Here is an 18,092-nt window from a genome sequence, read left to right on the forward strand (position 1 = left end):
GCATATCCAGCGAACGGTTACTTTCTTTGGGTAAAACTTGTATTGTGTTTCCAGTATTTAAATAAAGTTGTTAGGCAGTAAGTGAAGGATATCTAATTATAGCCTGGTTGATGTATTTGATTTTTTGTCTGAATCGATACCCGAGTGTCTCTTTAAGAAACTTAAGGTGTTTAATTTTCATTTACTTCTACCTGCCATACCATAAATTGTAGTGACTCTATGCCATCTCTTGATATTCTGACATGTCATCTTTCTGTAGCATTGGATCACTGACAATTTCGATGCATCGAAGGGTTGATCAATTGTTAACCAGAGTTAACGGATGAAAGATAGGAAATATGACATCTTCAAGACAATGTTTTCAAACTTCTATTGAGTCAACGTCAATAAAATACAAGTTTAACGTAAGACGTCAACGATATCTTGCCATCGGCGTGCTGACGGGATGTGTGTCACTTCAGACAGTCAGGCTTTGATTGCGTAGTCTCTGCAAGACAAGAACACTATTATATGATCAGTAAAGCTTCACAGTAAAGACACTGCCACAATACACACAATCTTCTCAGTACACATAACCTTCTCTTCCAAAAACACACACAATTCTCTTCCAACACACACACACTATTCTCTTCCAACACACACACACTATTCTCTTCCAACGCAAACACTATTCTCTTCGAACGCAAACACTATTCTCTTCCAACACACACACACTATTCTCTTCCAACACACACCATTCTCTTCCAACACACACACCATTCTCTTCAAACACACACTATTCTCTTCAAACACACACTATTCTCTTCCAACACACACACTATTCTCTTCCAACACACACACTATTCTCTTCCTATACACAAACTATTCTCTTTCTACACACACTATTATCTTCCAACACACACTATTCTCTTTCTACACACACTATTCTCTTCCAACACACACTATTCTCTTCCAACACACACACTATTTTCTTCCTACACATACACTATTCTCTTCCAACACACACACTATTCTCTTCCTACACAAACTATTCTCTTCCAACAAACACACTATTCTCTTCCAACACACACTATTCTCTTCCAACACACACACTATTCTCTTCCAACACACACACTATTCTCTTCCAACACACACACACACACACACACACACTATTCTCTTCCAAAGCACACACACTCACTATTCTCTTCCAACATATACACTATTCTCTTCAAACACACACACTATTCTCTTCCAACACACACACTATTCTCTTCTAACACACTCTATTCTCTTCCAAAACACACTCCATTTTCTTCCAACACACACACACACTATTCTCTTCCAACACACACACACACACACACACTATTTTCTTCCAACACACACACTATTCTCTTCCAACACACACACACACACTATTCTCTTCCAACACACACACTATTCTCTTCCAACACACACACTATTCTAATCCAACACACACACACACACACACACACACACACACACACACACACACACACACACACACACACACACACACACACACACACACACACACACACACACACACACACACACACACACTATTCTCTTCCAACACACACACACACACACTATTCTCTTCCAACACACACACACACACTATTTTCTTCCAACACACACACTACTCTCTTCCAACACACACACACACACACACACTATTCTCTTCCAACACACACACTATTCTCTTCCAACACACACACTATTCTAATCCAACACAAACACACACACACACACACACACACACACACACACACACACACACACACACACACACACACACACACACACACACACACACACACACACACACACTATTTCTCTTCCAAATATTGGTACAGATGTTTTCAAAGTACACATGGAAAGAAGTTTTCAAAGAACATGAACTATAGTTTTGGTCACCGCCTCAAGATATACCATTATTTCTATGAAAGGAGGCTCCAAGTCTGTTTTGGACCTAAGAACATCCAGTAAACATCTTATTTTTGTAAAACCGGAGGGAAAAGGATGTTTTTAGCATTTTCTTGAACAGATAAAAACATTACTCCCCTCTCACATAATATCTGATTTGGTTTCGTAGTACACTTGATCTGCAGGAAAGAAAAAGAAAGCCTACTGAAGGTGTCCTGTGACGTCACTCCCTTCATGCTCAGCTGCACTACAGTGACCACAGTAAAAATGTTGCGCCTGTGACAAACACATGCAAGGGCAAGTAAAATGTTCACTTGAAAAAAACACGGGAACATATGGTACGAGTGAAAATAGGGAATTTCATCGGACATCATTCTTGTCATTCTTGTCCTCCTCTTTAAGTAACTGTATCTGTGGTCACCGCGTCTTGTAACAAAGTAACTGTATCTGTGGTCACCACGTGTTGTTACAAAGTAACTGTATCTGTGGTCACCGCGTCTTGTAACAAAGTAACTGTATCTGTGGTCACTGCGTCTTGTAACAAAGTAACTGTATCTGTGGTCACTGCGTCTTGTAACAAAGTAACTGTATCTGTGGTCACCACGTGTTGTTACAAAGTAACTGTATCTGTGGTCACTGCGTCTTGTAACAAAGTAACTGTATCTGTGGTCACTGCGTCTTGTAACAAAGTAACTGTATCTGTGGTCACCGCGTCTTGTAACAAAGTAACTGTATCTGTGGTCACCACGTCTTGTAACAAAGTAACTGTATCTGTGGTCGCCGCGTCTTGTAACATCGAACTGTATCTGTGGTCACCACGTCTTCTTACAAAGTAACTGTATCTGTGGTCAGCGCGTCTTCTAACAAAGTAACTGTATCTGTGGTCACCACGTCTTCTTACAAAGTAACTGTATCTGTGGTCACTGCATCTTGTAACAAAGTAACTGTATCTGTGGTCACCGCGTCTTGTAACAAAGTAACTGTATCTGTGGTCACCACGTGTTGTTACAAAGTAACTGTATCTGTGGTCACTGTGTCTTGTTACAAAGAAACTGTATCTGTGGTCACCGCGTCTTGTTACAAAGTAACTGTATCTGTGGTCACCGCGTCGTGTTACAAAGAAACTGCATCTGTGGTCACTGCGTCTTGTTACAAAGTAACGTATCTGTGGTCACTGCGTCTTGTTACAAAGTAACTGTATCTGTGGTCACTGCGTGTTGTTACAAAGTAACTGTATCTGTGGTCACTGCGTCTTGTTACAAAGTAACTGTATCTGTGGTCACTGCGTCTTGTTACAAAGTAACTGTATCTGTGGTCACCGCGTCTTGTAACAAAGTAACTGTATCTGTGGTCACCACGTGTTGTTACAAAGTAACTGTATCTGTGGTCACTGTGTCTTGTTACAAAGTAACTGTATCTGTGGTCACCGCGTCTTGTTACAAAGTAACTGTATCTGTGGTCACCGCGTGTTGTTACAAAGTAACTGTATCTGTGGTCACTGCGTCTTGTAACAAGGTAACTGTATCTGTGGTCACCGCGTCTTGTTACAAAGTAACTGTATCTGTGGTCACCGCGTCTTCTTACAAAGTAACTGTATCTGTGGTCACCGCGTCTTGTAACAAAGTAACTGTATCTGTGGTCACCACGTGTTGTTACAAAGTAACTGTATCTGTGGTCACTGTGTCTTGTTACAAAGAAACTGTATCTGTGGTCACCGCGTCTTGTTACAAAGTAACTGTATCTGTGGTCACCGCGTCGTGTTACAAAGAAACTGTATCTGTGGTCACTGCGTCTTGTTACAAAGTAACTGTATCTGTGGTCACTGCGTCTTGTTACAAAGTAACTGTATCTGTGGTCACTGCGTGTTGTTACAAAGTAACTGTATCTGTGGTCACTGCGTCTTGTTACAAAGTAACTGTATCTGTGGTCACTGCGTCTTGTTACAAAGTAACTGTATCTGTGGTCACCGCGTCTTGTAACAAAGTAACTGTATCTGTGGTCACCACGTGTTGTTACAAAGTAACTGTATCTGTGGTCACTGTGTCTTGTTACAAAGTAACTGTATCTGTGGTCACCGCGTCTTGTTACAAAGTAACTGTATCTGTGGTCACCGCGTGTTGTTACAAAGTAACTGTATCTGTGGTCACTGCGTCTTGTAACAAGGTAACTGTATCTGTGGTCACCGCGTCTTGTTACAAAGTAACTGTATCTGTGGTCACCGCGTCTTCTTTCAAAGTAACTGTATCTGTGATCACCGCGTCTTGTAACAAAGTAACTGTATCTGTGATCACCGCTACTTGTAACAAAGTAACTGTATCTGTGGTCACTGCGTCTTGTTACAAAGTAACTGTATCTGTGGTCACCGCGTCTTGTAACAAAGTAACTGTATCTGTGGTCACCTCGTGTTGTTACAAAGTAACTGTTTCTGTGGTCACCGCGTCTTGTTACAAAGTAACTGTATCTCTGGTCACTGCGTCTTGTTACAAAGTAACTGTATCTGTGGTCACTGCGTCTTGTAACAAAGTAACTGTATCTTTTGTCATCGCGTCTTGTTACAAAGTAACTGTATCTGTGGTCACCGCGTCTTGTAACAAAGTAACTGTATCTGTGATCACCGCGTCTTGTAACAAAGTAACTGTATCTGTGGTCACTGCGTCTTGTTACAAAGTAACTGTATCTGTGGTCACTGCGTCTTGTAACAAAGTAACTGTATCTGTGGTCACTGCGTCTTGTTACAAAGTAACTGTATCTGTGGTCACCGCGTCTTGTAACAAAGTAACTGTATCTGTGGTCACCTCGTGTTGTAACAAAGTAACTGTTTCTGTGGTCACCGTGTCTTGTTACAAAGTAACTGTATCTGTGGTCACTGCGTCTTGTTACAAAGTAACTGTATCTGTGGTCACTGCTTCTTGTAACAAAGTAACTGTATCTTTTGTCATCGCGTCTTGTTACAAAGTAACTGTATCTGTCGTCACCGCGTCTTGTAACAAAGTAACTGTATCTGTGGTCACTGCGTCTTGTAACAAAGTAACTGTATCTGTGGTCACCGCGTCTTGTAACAAAGTAACTGTATCTGTGGTCACCACGTGTTGTTACAAAGTAACTGTTTCTGTGGTCACCGCGTCTTGTTACAAAGTAACTGTATCTTTTGTCATCGCGTCTTGTTACAAAGTAACTGTATCTGTGGTCACCGCGTCTTGTAACAAAGTAACTGTATCTGTGGTCACCGCGTCTTGTAACATCGAACTGTATCTGTGGTCACTGCGTCTTGTTACAAAGTAACTGTTTCTGTGGTCACCGCGTGTTGTTACAAAGTAACTGTATCTGTGGTCACCGCGTCTTGTAACATCGAACTGTATCTGTGGTCACTGCGTCTTGTTACAAAGTAACTGTTTCTGTGGTCACCTCGTGTTGTAACAAAGTAACTGTTTCTGTGGTCACCGCGTCTTGTTACAAAGTAACTGTATCTGTGGTCACTGCGTCTTGTTACAAAGTAACTGTATCTGTGGTCACTGCTTCTTGTAACAAAGTAACTGTATCTTTTGTCATCGCGTCTTGTTACAAAGTAACTGTATCTGTCGTCACCGCGTCTTGTAACAAAGTAACTGTATCTGTGGTCACTGCGTCTTGTAACAAAGTAACTGTATCTGTGGTCACCGCGTCTTGTAACAAAGTAACTGTATCTGTGGTCACCACGTGTTGTTACAAAGTAACTGTTTCTGTGGTCACCGCGTCTTGTTACAAAGTAACTGTATCTTTTGTCATCGCGTCTTGTTACAAAGTAACTGTATCTGTGGTCACCGCGTCTTGTAACATCGAACTGTATCTGTGGTCACCGCGTCTTGTAACAAAGTAACTGTATCTGTGGTCACCGCGTCTTGTTACAAAGTAACTGTTTCTGTGGTCACCGCGTGTTGTTACAAAGTAACTGTATCTGTGGTCACCGCGTCTTGTAACATCGAACTGTATCTGTGGTCACCGCGTCTTGTTACAAAGTAACTGTTTCTGTGGTCACCTCGTGTTGTTACAAAGTAACTGTATCTGTGGTCACCTCGTGTTGTTACAAAGTAACTGTATCTGTGGTCACCGCGTGTTGTTACAAAGTAACTGTTTCTGTGGTCACCGCGTGTTGTTACAAAGTAACTGTATCTGTGGTCACCGTGTCTTCTTACAAAGTAACTGTATCTGTGGTCACCGCGTCTTGTTACAAAGTAACTGTATCTGTGGTCACCGCGTCTTGTTACAAAGTAACTGTATCTGTGGTCACTGCGTCTTGTTACAAAGTAACTGTATCTGTGGTCACCGCATCTTGTCACGTGGGATAGTGGTGTACACAGTTGTTCACATGGGATAGTGCTGAACACAGTTTGTCACGTGAGACAGTGGTGTACACAGTTTTTCATGTGGGATAGTGGTGTGCAGTTTGTCACGTGGGATAGTGGTGTACACAGTTTGTCACTTCGGATAGAGGTGTACACAGTTTGTCACGTGGGATAGTGGTGTACACAGTTTGTCATGTGGGATAGCAGTGTACACAGTTTTTTCACGTGTAATAGTGGTGTCCACAGTTTGTCATGTGGGAAAGTGGTGTACACAGTTTGTCACATGGGATAGTGGTGTATAGAGTTGGTCACGTGGGATAGTGGTGTACACAGTTTGTCACGTGGGATAGTGGTGTACACAGTTTGTCATGTGGGATAGTGGTGTACACAGTTTGTCATGTGGGATAGTGGTGTACACAGTTTGTCACGTGAGACAGTGGTGTACACAGTGTGTCACGTGGGATAGTGGTGTACACACTGTGTCACGTGGGATAGTGGTGCACACAGTTTGTCACGTGGGATAGTGGTGTACACAGTTTGTCACGTGGGATAGTGGTGTACACAGTTTGTCATGTGGGATAGTGGTGTACACAGTTTTTTCACGTGTAATAGTGGTGTCCACAGTTTGTCATGTGGGATAGCAGTGTACACAGTTTGTCATGTCGGATAGAGGTGTACACAGTTTGTCACGTGGGATAGTGGTGTACACAGTTTGTCATGTGGGATAGCAGTGTACACAGTTTTTTCACGTGTAATAGTGGTGTCCACAGTTTGTCATGTGGGAAAGTGGTGTACACAGTTTGTCACATGGGATAGTGGTGTATAGAGTTGGTCACGTGGGATAGTGGTGTACACAGTTTGTCACTTGGGATAGTGGTGTACACAGTTTATCACGTGGGATAGTGATGTACACAGTTTCTCATTTCGGATAAAGGCGTACACAGTTTGTCATGCGGGATAGTGGTGTACACAGTTTGTCATGTGGGATAGGAGTGTACACAGTTTTTTCACGTGTAATAGTGGTGTACACAGTTTGTCATGTGCGATAGTGGTGTAGACAGTTTGTCATGTGGGATAGTGGTGAACACAGTTTGTTATATGGGATAGTGGTGTACACAGTTTGTCATGCATGATAGTGGTGTACACAGTTTATCATGTGGGATAATGGTGTAAACAGTTTGTCATGTGGGATAGTGGTGTACAAAGTTTGTCATGTGGGACAGTGGTGTACACAGTTTGTCACGTGGGATAATGGTGTACACAGTTTTGTCATGTGGGATAGTGGTGTACACACCTTGTCATGCGGGATAGTGGTATACACAGTTTGTCATGTCGGATAGAGGTGTACACAGTTTGTCACGTGGGATAGTGGTGTACACAGTTTGTCATGTGGGATAGCAGTGTACACAGTTTTTTCACGTGTAATAGTGGTGTCCACAGTTTGTCATGTGGGAAAGTGGTGTACACAGTTTGTCACATGGGATAGTGGTGTATAGAGTTGGTCACGTGGGATAGTGGTGTACACAGTTTGTCACTTGGGATAGTGGTGTACACAGTTTATCACGTGGGATAGTGATGTACACAGTTTCTCATTTCGGATAAAGGCGTACACAGTTTGTCATGCGGGATAGTGGTGTACACAGTTTGTCATGTGGGATAGGAGTGTACACAGTTTTTTCACGTGTAATAGTGGTGTACACAGTTTGTCATGTGCGATAGTGGTGTAGACAGTTTGTCATGTGGGATAGTGGTGAACACAGTTTGTTATATGGGATAGTGGTGTACACAGTTTGTCATGCATGATAGTGGTGTACACAGTTTATCATGTGGGATAATGGTGTAAACAGTTTGTCATGTGGGATAGTGGTGTACAAAGTTTGTCATGTGGGACAGTGGTGTACACAGTTTGTCACGTGGGATAATGGTGTACACAGTTTTGTCATGTGGGATAGTGGTGTACACACCTTGTCATGCGGGATAGTGGTATACACAGTTTGCCATATGGGATAGTGGTATTCATTTTGTCATGCGGGATAGTGATGTACACAGTTTGTCATGCGGGATAGTGGTGTACACAGTTTGTCACGTGGGATAGTGCTGTACACAGTTTGTCACGTTGGATAGTGGTGTACACAGTTTGTCACATTGGATAGTGGTGTACACAGTTTGTCACGTGAGACAGTGGTGTACACAGTTTTTCAAGTGGGATAGTGGTGTACACAGTTTGTCACTTCGGATAGAGGTGTACACAGTTTGTCATGTGGGATAGTGGTGTACACAGTTTGTCATATGGGATAGTGGTGTACACAGTTTCTCATGTTGGATAGTGGTGTACACAGTTTGTCACGTGGGATAGTGGTGTACACAGTTTGTCATGTGGGATAGTGGTGTAGACAGTTTGTCATGTGGGATAGTGGTGTACACAGTTTGTCATATGGGATAGTGGTGTACACAGTTTGTCATGCATGATAGTGGTGTACACAGTTTGTCATGTGGGATAATAGTGTAAACAGTTTGTCATGTGGGATAGTGGTGTACACAGTTTGTCATGTGGGACAGTGGTGTACACAGTTTGTCACGTGGGATAGTGGTGTACACAGTTTGTCATGTGGGATAGTGGTGTACACAGTTTTTTCACGTGTAATAGTGGTGTCCACAGTTTGTCATGTGGGATAGCAGTGTACACAGTTTGTCATGTCGGATAGAGGTGTACACAGTTTGTCACGTGGGATAGTGGTGTACACATTTTGTCATGTGGGATAGCAGTGTACACAGTTTTTTCACGTTTAATAGTGGTGTCCACAGTTTGTCATGTGGGAAAATGGTGTACACAGTTTGTCACATGGGATAGTGGTGTATAGAGTTGGTCACGTGGGATAGTGGTGTACACAGTTTGTCACTTGGGATAGTGGTGTACACAGTTTATCACGTGGGATAGTGATGTACACAGTTTTGTCATATGGGATAGTGGTGTACACAGTTTCTCATTTCGGATAAAGGTGTACACAGTTTGTCATGCGGGATAGTGGTGTACACAGTTTATCACGTGGGATAGTGATGTACACAGTTTTGTCATGTGGGATAGTGGTGTACACAGTTTCTCATTTCGGATAAAGGTGTACACAGTTTGTAATGCGGGATAGTGGTGTACACAGTTTGTCATGTGGGATAGCAGTGTACACAGTTTTTTCACGTGTAATAGTGGTGTACACAGTTTGTCATGTGGGATAGTGGTGTAGACAGTTTGTCATGTGGGATAGTGGTGAACACAGTTTGTTATATGGGATAGTGGTGTACACAGTTTGTCATGCATGATAGTGTGTACACAGTTTATCATGTGGGATAATGGTGTAAACAGTTTGTCATGTGGGATAGTGGTGTACACAGTTTGTCATGTGGGACAGTGGTGTACACAGTTTTGTCATGTGGGATAGTGGTGTACACACCTTGTCATGCGGGATAGTGGTATACACAGTTTGACATATGGGATAGTGGTATACATTTTGTCATGCGGGATAGTGATGTACACAGTTTGTCATGCGGGATAGTGGTGTACACAGTTTGTCACGTGGGATAGTTGTGTACACAGTTTTGTCATGTGGGATAGTGGTGTACACACCTTGTCATGCGGGATAGTGGTATACACAGTTTTTCATATGGGATAGTGGTATACATTTTGTCATGCGGGATAGTGATGTACACAGATTGTCATGCGGGATAGTGGTGTACAGAGTTTGTCACGTGGGATAGTGATGTACACAGTTTTTCATGTGGGATAGTGGTGTACACAGTTTGTCATGTTAGATAGTGGTGTACACAGTTTGTCACGTGGGATAGTGGTGTACACAGTTTGTCACGTGGGATAGTGGTGTACACAGTTTGTCATGTTGGATAGTGGTGTACACAGTTTGTCACGTGGGATAGTGGTGTACACAGTTTTGTCATATGGGATAGTGGTATACATTTTGTCATGCGGGATAGTTATGTACACAGTTTGTCATGTGGGATAGTGGTGTACACAGTTTGTCATGTGGGATAGTGGTGTACACAGTTTGTCACGTGGGATAGTGGTGTACACAGTTTGTCACTTCGGATAGAGGTGTACACTGTTTGTCATGTGGGATAGTGGTGTAGACAGTTTTTCATGTGGGATAGTGGTGTACACAGTTTGTCATGTGGGATAGTGGTGTACACAGTTTGTCATGTGAGACAGTGGTGTACACAGTTTGTCATGTGGGATAGTGGTGTACACAGTTTGTCATGTGGGATAGTGGTGTACACAGTTTGTCATGTGAGACAGTGGTGTACACAGTTTGTCATGTGGGATAGTGGTGTAGACAGTTTGTCATGTGGGATAGTGGTATACACAGTTTGTCATGTGGGATAGTGGTGTAGACAGTTTGTCATGTGGGATAGTGGTGTACACAGTTTGTCATATGGGATAGTGGTGTACACAGTTTGTCATGCATGATAGTGGTGTACACAGTTTGTCATGTGGGATAATAGTGTAAACAGTTTGTCATGTGGGATAGTGGTGTACACAGTTTGTCATGTGGGACAGTGGTGTACACAGTTTGTCACGTGGGATAGTGGTGTACACAGTTTGTCACGTGGGATAGTGGTGTACACAGTTGAACCTGCTTATTTTCTGAGATTGTAAAACGTCAAGCAAATCGTTTCAGTTTTTGAGAATCCACATGGTATTAATCCCACTTGTCTGAAATAGTTTCTGTGCGTATAAAAACAAGTCTTCCTTGATTGTATTAAAGATTATGGTTAATCGTTGAGACAGGTATTTGGTGGTACATTTGTTGGAGCTAGTTATATTTATCTCTTTGTACACACAACCTTTGCCAACGATACACACAACTTTCATGGAGGACACACGCCATCTTCTCTTCTAATAAACAATCTTCTCTTACGATACACACAATCTTCCCTTCCGATACGCACAATCTTTCCTTCCGATACACACAATCTTTTTAACGATACCCTCACTTTCTCTTACGGTACACACAATTTCTCTGACAATACACACAATCTTCTCTTACGATACCCACACCTTCTCTTACGATACCCTCACTTTCTCTTACGGTACACACAATTTCTCTGACAATACACACAATCTTCTCTTACGATACCCACACCTTCTCTTACGATACACAATCTTCTCTTACGGTACACACAATCTTCTCTGACAATACACACAATCTTCTCTTACGATACACACACCTTCTCTTACGATACACACACCTTCTCTTACGATACACACAATCTTCTCTGACAATACACAATCTTCTCTTCCGATACACACAATCTTCACTAACGGTACACAATCTTCTCTAACGATGCACACAATCTTCTCTTTCTTACAGTACACACACACTGTTTTCTTTCAATGCACATCTTTCACAAACAATTAGACAGTTTCTGTATAGACACCGTGTCCTGGTCACAAGCCCGGACAGGCGGGACCAAAACACGTGATCACACACTTATAATGTACTCACGTGTCCGTTGCGTGAGGCATATGGGGCCCTCGAACTCCCCCGTACACATGCACGTGTTCTCAGCGATACAGATGCCGCCGTTCAGACAGGGCGGGGAACAGGCTGACAGCGAAGGAAGAGGAAGAGGAGAATCACAAGAACAGCAGTTGCATTTACAACATTTCAGTATAAACTATTCTTTAGGGACCGATTGTTTGCGTGAGTGCGTGCGTGTGCGTGTGTGTACGTGCGTGATTGTGATTGTGCGTGTGTGTTGTGTTTCTGTGACATATTTATATTCTGTCACGATATCACGTTAGTTTTTTCGTGCCATCAAATTCGAGGCTTCGATGCTTTGGAGTAAAACCCTCCAACAATTCCGCTATTTTGCGGAAGACATGAATCTGTGTTGAGCCCCGTCACACATCCTGCTGGCACGTGCAGGGTACCATGCCATGTCCCTCACATAGAAGTGGATGCAGGTACTGATTTGGTCTTCGGGGTCGCCCTTACCATCAAAAAGTCGGTCCCCAAAACACGTTTCGCGAAATATTGGTAAAAGTGTTTTCAAAGTATATTATTTGAGATGGAATATAGTTTCGGTTACTGCTTCAAGATATACCATTTTTTCTATGAATGAAGGTTCCTAATATTTGTGGGACCTAAAAACACTGTTTTAATCATCCAGTAAACTATTATTTTTTCAGCATTTTCTTCAACAGATAAAATCATTAGACCCCTCTCATATAATATCTCCTACAAATACAAGCGACAAAACTCCTTCCATATTCATAAGAAATCTCTGCCAAAAGCAGCCGATTGGACGATTCCGACAGTATCAAATATTGGTACATATGTTTTCAAAGTACACATGGAAAGATGATTTCAAAGAACATGAACTATAGTTTTGGTCCCCGCCTCAAGATATACCATCATTTCTATGAAAGGAGGCTCCGAATAGTTTCTGGGACTAAGAACATCCAGTAAACATCTTATTTTTGCAGAACCGGAGGGAAAATGATTATAATTCTAGCATTTTCTTGAACAGATAAAAACATTACTCCCCTCTCACATAATATCTAATTTGGTTTCGTAGTACACTTGATCTGCAGAAAAGAAAAATAAAGCCTACTGAAGGTGTCCTCTGACGTCACTCCCTTCATGCTCAGCTGCACTACAGTGACCACAGTCAAACATGTTGCCAGAGTCTGCTGTAGTCGGGTCATGTCGCCGGCGTTGTTGCTGTATGATTAAAAAGACACTGATCTAACGTCCGCTTCATGTGGGCATTTCGATACAAGAGTGTATAGCCATATAGCATATTTATACAGGTCACTGTATATCTAATGTTTTTTAATAAGGCAGTTTACAAAGCATTCGTGACCAACTTGTGCCAGCGATGGTGAATGGGAGAGGGAGAATGGTGCTCCTTCTCGAATGATTCCATATTGGCGCATGAACTGCGTCAAACAAGCAAGGACATTCTGACAATTGTTACAACCTGTGTCCGTCTTTGTACGCACAGGATTCTGGCACGTCTAGGGGACGCAACTCTGCACCTAAGACGACTGTGCCAACCGTGCCACTTATCTCTTTGAAAAGTTCTGGAATTAAGCAAACTAGTTTGTTTCTTGTCTCCCAAACACGTTTTTGAGAAATGCCAACCATTTTGCCATTGGTACTTTTTTGGAAATCATTAGAAATAAAAAGTAACAGTGGAGATTGAAAAATATGCGGATTTACACAGAGTGCACAACGGTTCTTACGTTTATATCTCCATAAACGCAACACATATTAATAAAATGTTTGTATGTGGTGACAAAAAAAATTCAAAGCCAATGATATTTTGTGAGCATGGTCACACATGCAACTTACTCCATCCCCCCCAAACACATTATGTGTTCAGCATAGTTTGGCGTGTAAGGTCTCTGACATGAGGTCAACCATGATATTCTTAAAGAGAAATGCTTAGACGAATAATACGAATATGACAACGCTATCTAAAGTGATCACCTACCAGTCTAATGTGCGCTTTAATGTCACACAAGTTTGCTACTGCTCTATGACTGAAGCACCTCAAACAGCTGGCCACTGAATTTAGTACAGTTGCAGACAATGAAACAAAGTTGTTGTAACATGTGACTCAACCATCCGTGTAAACGAAAAGAAGATGCGGAGGAAGTTGTTGTTGTTTGTTGTTTTACGCCGCACTCAGCAATATTCCAGCTATATGACGGCGGTCTGTAAATAATCGAGTCTGGACCCAACATGAGCATCGATCCATGCAATTGGGATACGATGACATGCATCGACCAATTCAGGGGGGCACGGATGGCCCAGTCGTCTAAGGCGCCGCGATTCGCTGTGCAGAGTTGCGTCCCTTAGGCACGCCAGAAACCTATGATTATGGGTTCGAATCCCGGTTCGCCCCGATTATGTTTCTAGGTTTGTCAGCACCATACCCGTGCTCTTGGGTTTCACCGAAGTGGTAAACGTCTGAGACCTGCATCACTTCGGGCTTTCCTCCCACATTAAGCTGACACGCCGTGATATAACTGGAATACTGTTAAAAGCGGCGTTAAACCCAACTCACTCACTCACTCAACCAAGTCAGCGAGCCTGACCACCCGATCCCGTTAGTCGTCTCTTATGACAAGCATAGTCGCTTTTTACAGCAAGCTGAAGACTGGGTTGCAGAGGAGCTTTTCTACCGCGGACAAGGACTCTGTTCAGATTGGTTTGAGAAACTTTCCGATCGCCCTGAACAACTTAGCGGTGAAAGGAAGCAGTTTACGGACGCAAGCTTACATGGTCTCCTTTTACTTCACCTGCACGTCACAGAAAGAAAGGAGGCATCAAACGAATCCTCCAGTGTCCTGGGACTGTAAAAGGTTTCTCGCCAGCTACAAGAGGGCTACCATGACAAGTGTCACAAGTGTCTTACTGGAGAAGGACTGGACATGGAGAAGATGTGCAGAGGACTCTGTAAGTTTTCAAAACCGAACTCGTGACAAACCACTTTCCATGTCCAACTCTTGTTAACATTGCAACTGGAGATATTGCATCAGCATGCAAGGCGAGGGACTTGTCTCGGTACAGAACAAACAAGTTTGCAAATGACCTAGATTGCAGCTGGAGACAGTTGCGATGAACTTTTCAGATTGTAACGCAACCTACAGCAATAATTACATGTGGTATTGTAACATCATTGCAAATGCTCTGTCTTTTATCTTTGCTGGGTACTAAGAATATTCCAGTGGAAAAAGGCATCAGCGGTTCTGTAGTTGTGTGCTTATAAGTTGCAAAGTGAACATAATCTGACGACTATCTAGGATTTCTACACTTGCTAAATGGTCGGAGGTTGTCCAAAGGAATATAATAGTATCAATAAAATCTCCGGGGCAAGGCTACTGCTTAATTCAGACACCATACATATACATTGTACCAAAGTGAACACAGACCCCTATCACAAACACTGACCTTTCGTGAACAAAACTGATGCCACAAATATGTTCTACAACAGGCCCGAAGACTTGCCTGAGACATCAAACTAACAGAAAGTGAAGTCAAACCTTCCGTTGAATAGTTGGTGTGGTACGCTAGTGCAAGTATAGGCTCCTTCTGAAACTTGTGTTGAAATACTTTAGTTTCCAACAGCCCGAATAAATGTACAAATTTATCAAAACAAGATCTAAAATATGGCCCCCTGTTTGGTAATGTAAACACTCACATTAATTAAGCATCACGATTAAAGTGCTGGTTGTAAAAAATAACAGGGAATTGTCTACCAGTGTCGTAATGACCGATGGCAAACATGATTTTGAAACAAAGGTTGAGTATCGTAACTTTTTATAAAAAAACTTGAAACTGTTGCAAATTTCAATTACTTTGATATATAACTCTTGGTAAATTAAAAAAAAATGGATATAAAACATTAAACCGAATTATGTTTTAGAACGCCAAGTAGAGTTAGATCTAAACAAACAGATGTGGGAGTCAAGTGACCAGTTTCCTGCATGTCAACAAGATTCCGCACACCACACCTCCTCCTACATACTTCACTGATTCACGTGCTTTGCAATGCGGAATTTACGATACATATTTTTCCCAATTTTGTAAATATAAAATGTCAATGAAAAATATGAAGTTTCCACTGGCAATCAGAGATGACATCCGGTCATGTCCTGCCCAAGGAGTAGCTTCGCCTTTCATACAATCGTAAGTGTTTACTGCTTGACTCCCCACAGCCAATTCCTGCCAAGTGATCGTTGAATCAGAAAATCCAGTGACACGATGTTGCATTGACTGATGTTGAAAGTAACAAAAACCGGTAACATGTGTTAATTTTGAATAAGGTAAGTGATGCCATATTGCCATAATAAATAAGAACTTGGGGATTATATTTATCAAAGTACCCAAATGGAATAATAGATTCATGGCACCGTCGATAGCGGGAAGAACCTTCTTGAATGCTGACCAGAGATGATTGTTCAATGAAGTTACAGAGTTTTAAGAAAGTTCATTTAAAAAACAACCATGACTCCTTGAGTTGAACTGATTGTTTACAATTTTTATAAACAAGACAACTTGGCCATGTACAAAATGATATCTCTCTGTGGCTCTTTTGTATCACTACGCGCTCGAAGAAAGGCGGAACCATCCAATTTTAGCGTCTCTGCGGTTACTTCCGGTTCAGTTTCCGAGTAGATATTACTAAGGCTCTATGTCCTGATGCCCATAGCAGAAACTCTTGAACTATTATGGTATGCCTGTTTCTGTTTATTTCTTTTGATAAGGAAAATCCATTTTCGACATATGTAATGCCAAAAATAATGCCAACATATATACTATCATCTTCCCGAGGCAAGAGAGTTAACTGTCTTTAAAAGTCCAGTTTCCACCCTTGTCGAACTAGGCTGGAATTCCAGGGCTCGATCGTAGCGCCACCAGTGGCTATTACGAGTAATGTCCCTTTTAGGCCTCTCGTATGGACCAATCAGATTCCACCTCTCGTTTCTGATCGACAATCAAGACTTATATTGTGATAAAACGGATCTTCCATCGCGAAGTGCATCAAATCACGCGAGCACCTTTATTAAAAACATGAAAAGATTTGGAAAATATCTGTTGACACGGAGTTGGCTACGCGGATGCTTTGCAAATCCTGCAATCGCCCAAAATCTACATGACAGTTTACGAACCAGATTTTGATTTCATTGTGCGATTTTGATTGGACTATGCATAGGCTCGTTAGTCTAGTTCGGCAATGGTGGAAACTGGACTTTAATAGTTTGTTAACTCCCTTGCCTCCGAAAAATGATATACTATATACAATTAACGAGATCCTGTTAGGACACTGGTCTTTGTAGGATTAAAGCTCACCAAAGATGGTAGTCCCCCACACTGCGAGAGTGGGGTGCCACACCGCTTTGAACAATGTTTAGTTAGAAGTGAGTATGATTTTTCGTCGCTTTTAGGAATTTTAAGGGCATATCATGGAAGGGAACATAAGAAACGGGTTTCACACATTGTACCCATTTGGGGAATTGAACCCAGGTCTTTGGCGTGACGGGCGAACGCTTTAACCACGAGGCTACCCGACCGCCCCTCTTAGTTGGGAAGTCACCCGTGAATGATGCTATAGTCATCTTTACTTAAGCCAAAATTCTTGGATCTTGAACAAATCTTCAATCTTTACCCCCGTTCAGCGGACCCCTCATACAATGGGTTACCCAATAGTGAGGATACAGTTATGTGTAAATGTTTGATATCTTAATTCCTGATGATCAGAGGCGGGGGGAGAGCCCAGTGCATACAGTGTCGCTCGGCAGGCCGAAGGACCGGGTACTATTCCCACAATGGAGCAATGCAAAAAGTCCATTTCTGGTGTCTCCCGCCGTGATAGTGCTGGAATATTGTTACTTAAACTGCTGAAACTGCTTAAACTTCTCCTGCTCACACAATGTGAAGCGTTAGGCGAGCGTATTGACTGTCGTTACAGTTCGCCCTAGTAGCTGAATCAGCTAACTGACACAGTGTTTCACGACGCCTTGACGCCCCCGTGTAATACAATATATGCTTTCCGTGCCCTTTTCCAGATTTACCGGTAAAATAGATGGGTGCCTTGTCTCTGTACGGAACTGCTACTTGAAATCCGTGGTTAATCCGTGTAGTATTAACCAGTGCAAGGGACTGAATCCTATTGAGTTTACTATGGCAACTTACCTGAAGTTTGTGGATGAACTGCGAGACCGGTGTGTATGACTGTATGGCGGAGGTTGTATGTGTGTCACCTGGAGTGTATGTCGTCCACACGCGGCCGTCCCATCTGTGTTGTGTTGGACGTCAC

The 18,092-nt window shown here is 42.3% G+C and overlaps 1 protein-coding gene across 1 annotated transcript; it reads right to left on the minus strand.

Moving 5' to 3' along the window:
* Positions 1 to 354: 354 nt before the first annotated feature.
* Positions 355 to 18,092, minus strand: LOC124129710 (sushi, nidogen and EGF-like domain-containing protein 1). Its single transcript, XM_048391856.1, has 4 exons — positions 17,969 to 18,092; positions 12,876 to 12,985; positions 11,765 to 11,866; positions 355 to 487 (listed from the first exon to the last, which is right to left on the minus strand). Exons 2-4 carry the CDS (start codon positions 12,967 to 12,969, stop codon positions 453 to 455), a joined length of 231 nt encoding a protein of 76 aa, XP_048247813.1. The 5' UTR covers positions 12,970 to 12,985; positions 17,969 to 18,092; the 3' UTR covers positions 355 to 452.

The sequence above is a fragment of the Haliotis rufescens genome, unplaced genomic scaffold (assembly GCF_023055435.1).
Source record: "Haliotis rufescens isolate VD_foot unplaced genomic scaffold, xgHalRufe1.0.p SCAF_10, whole genome shotgun sequence".
Taxonomy (NCBI): Eukaryota; Metazoa; Mollusca; class Gastropoda; order Lepetellida; family Haliotidae; genus Haliotis; species Haliotis rufescens.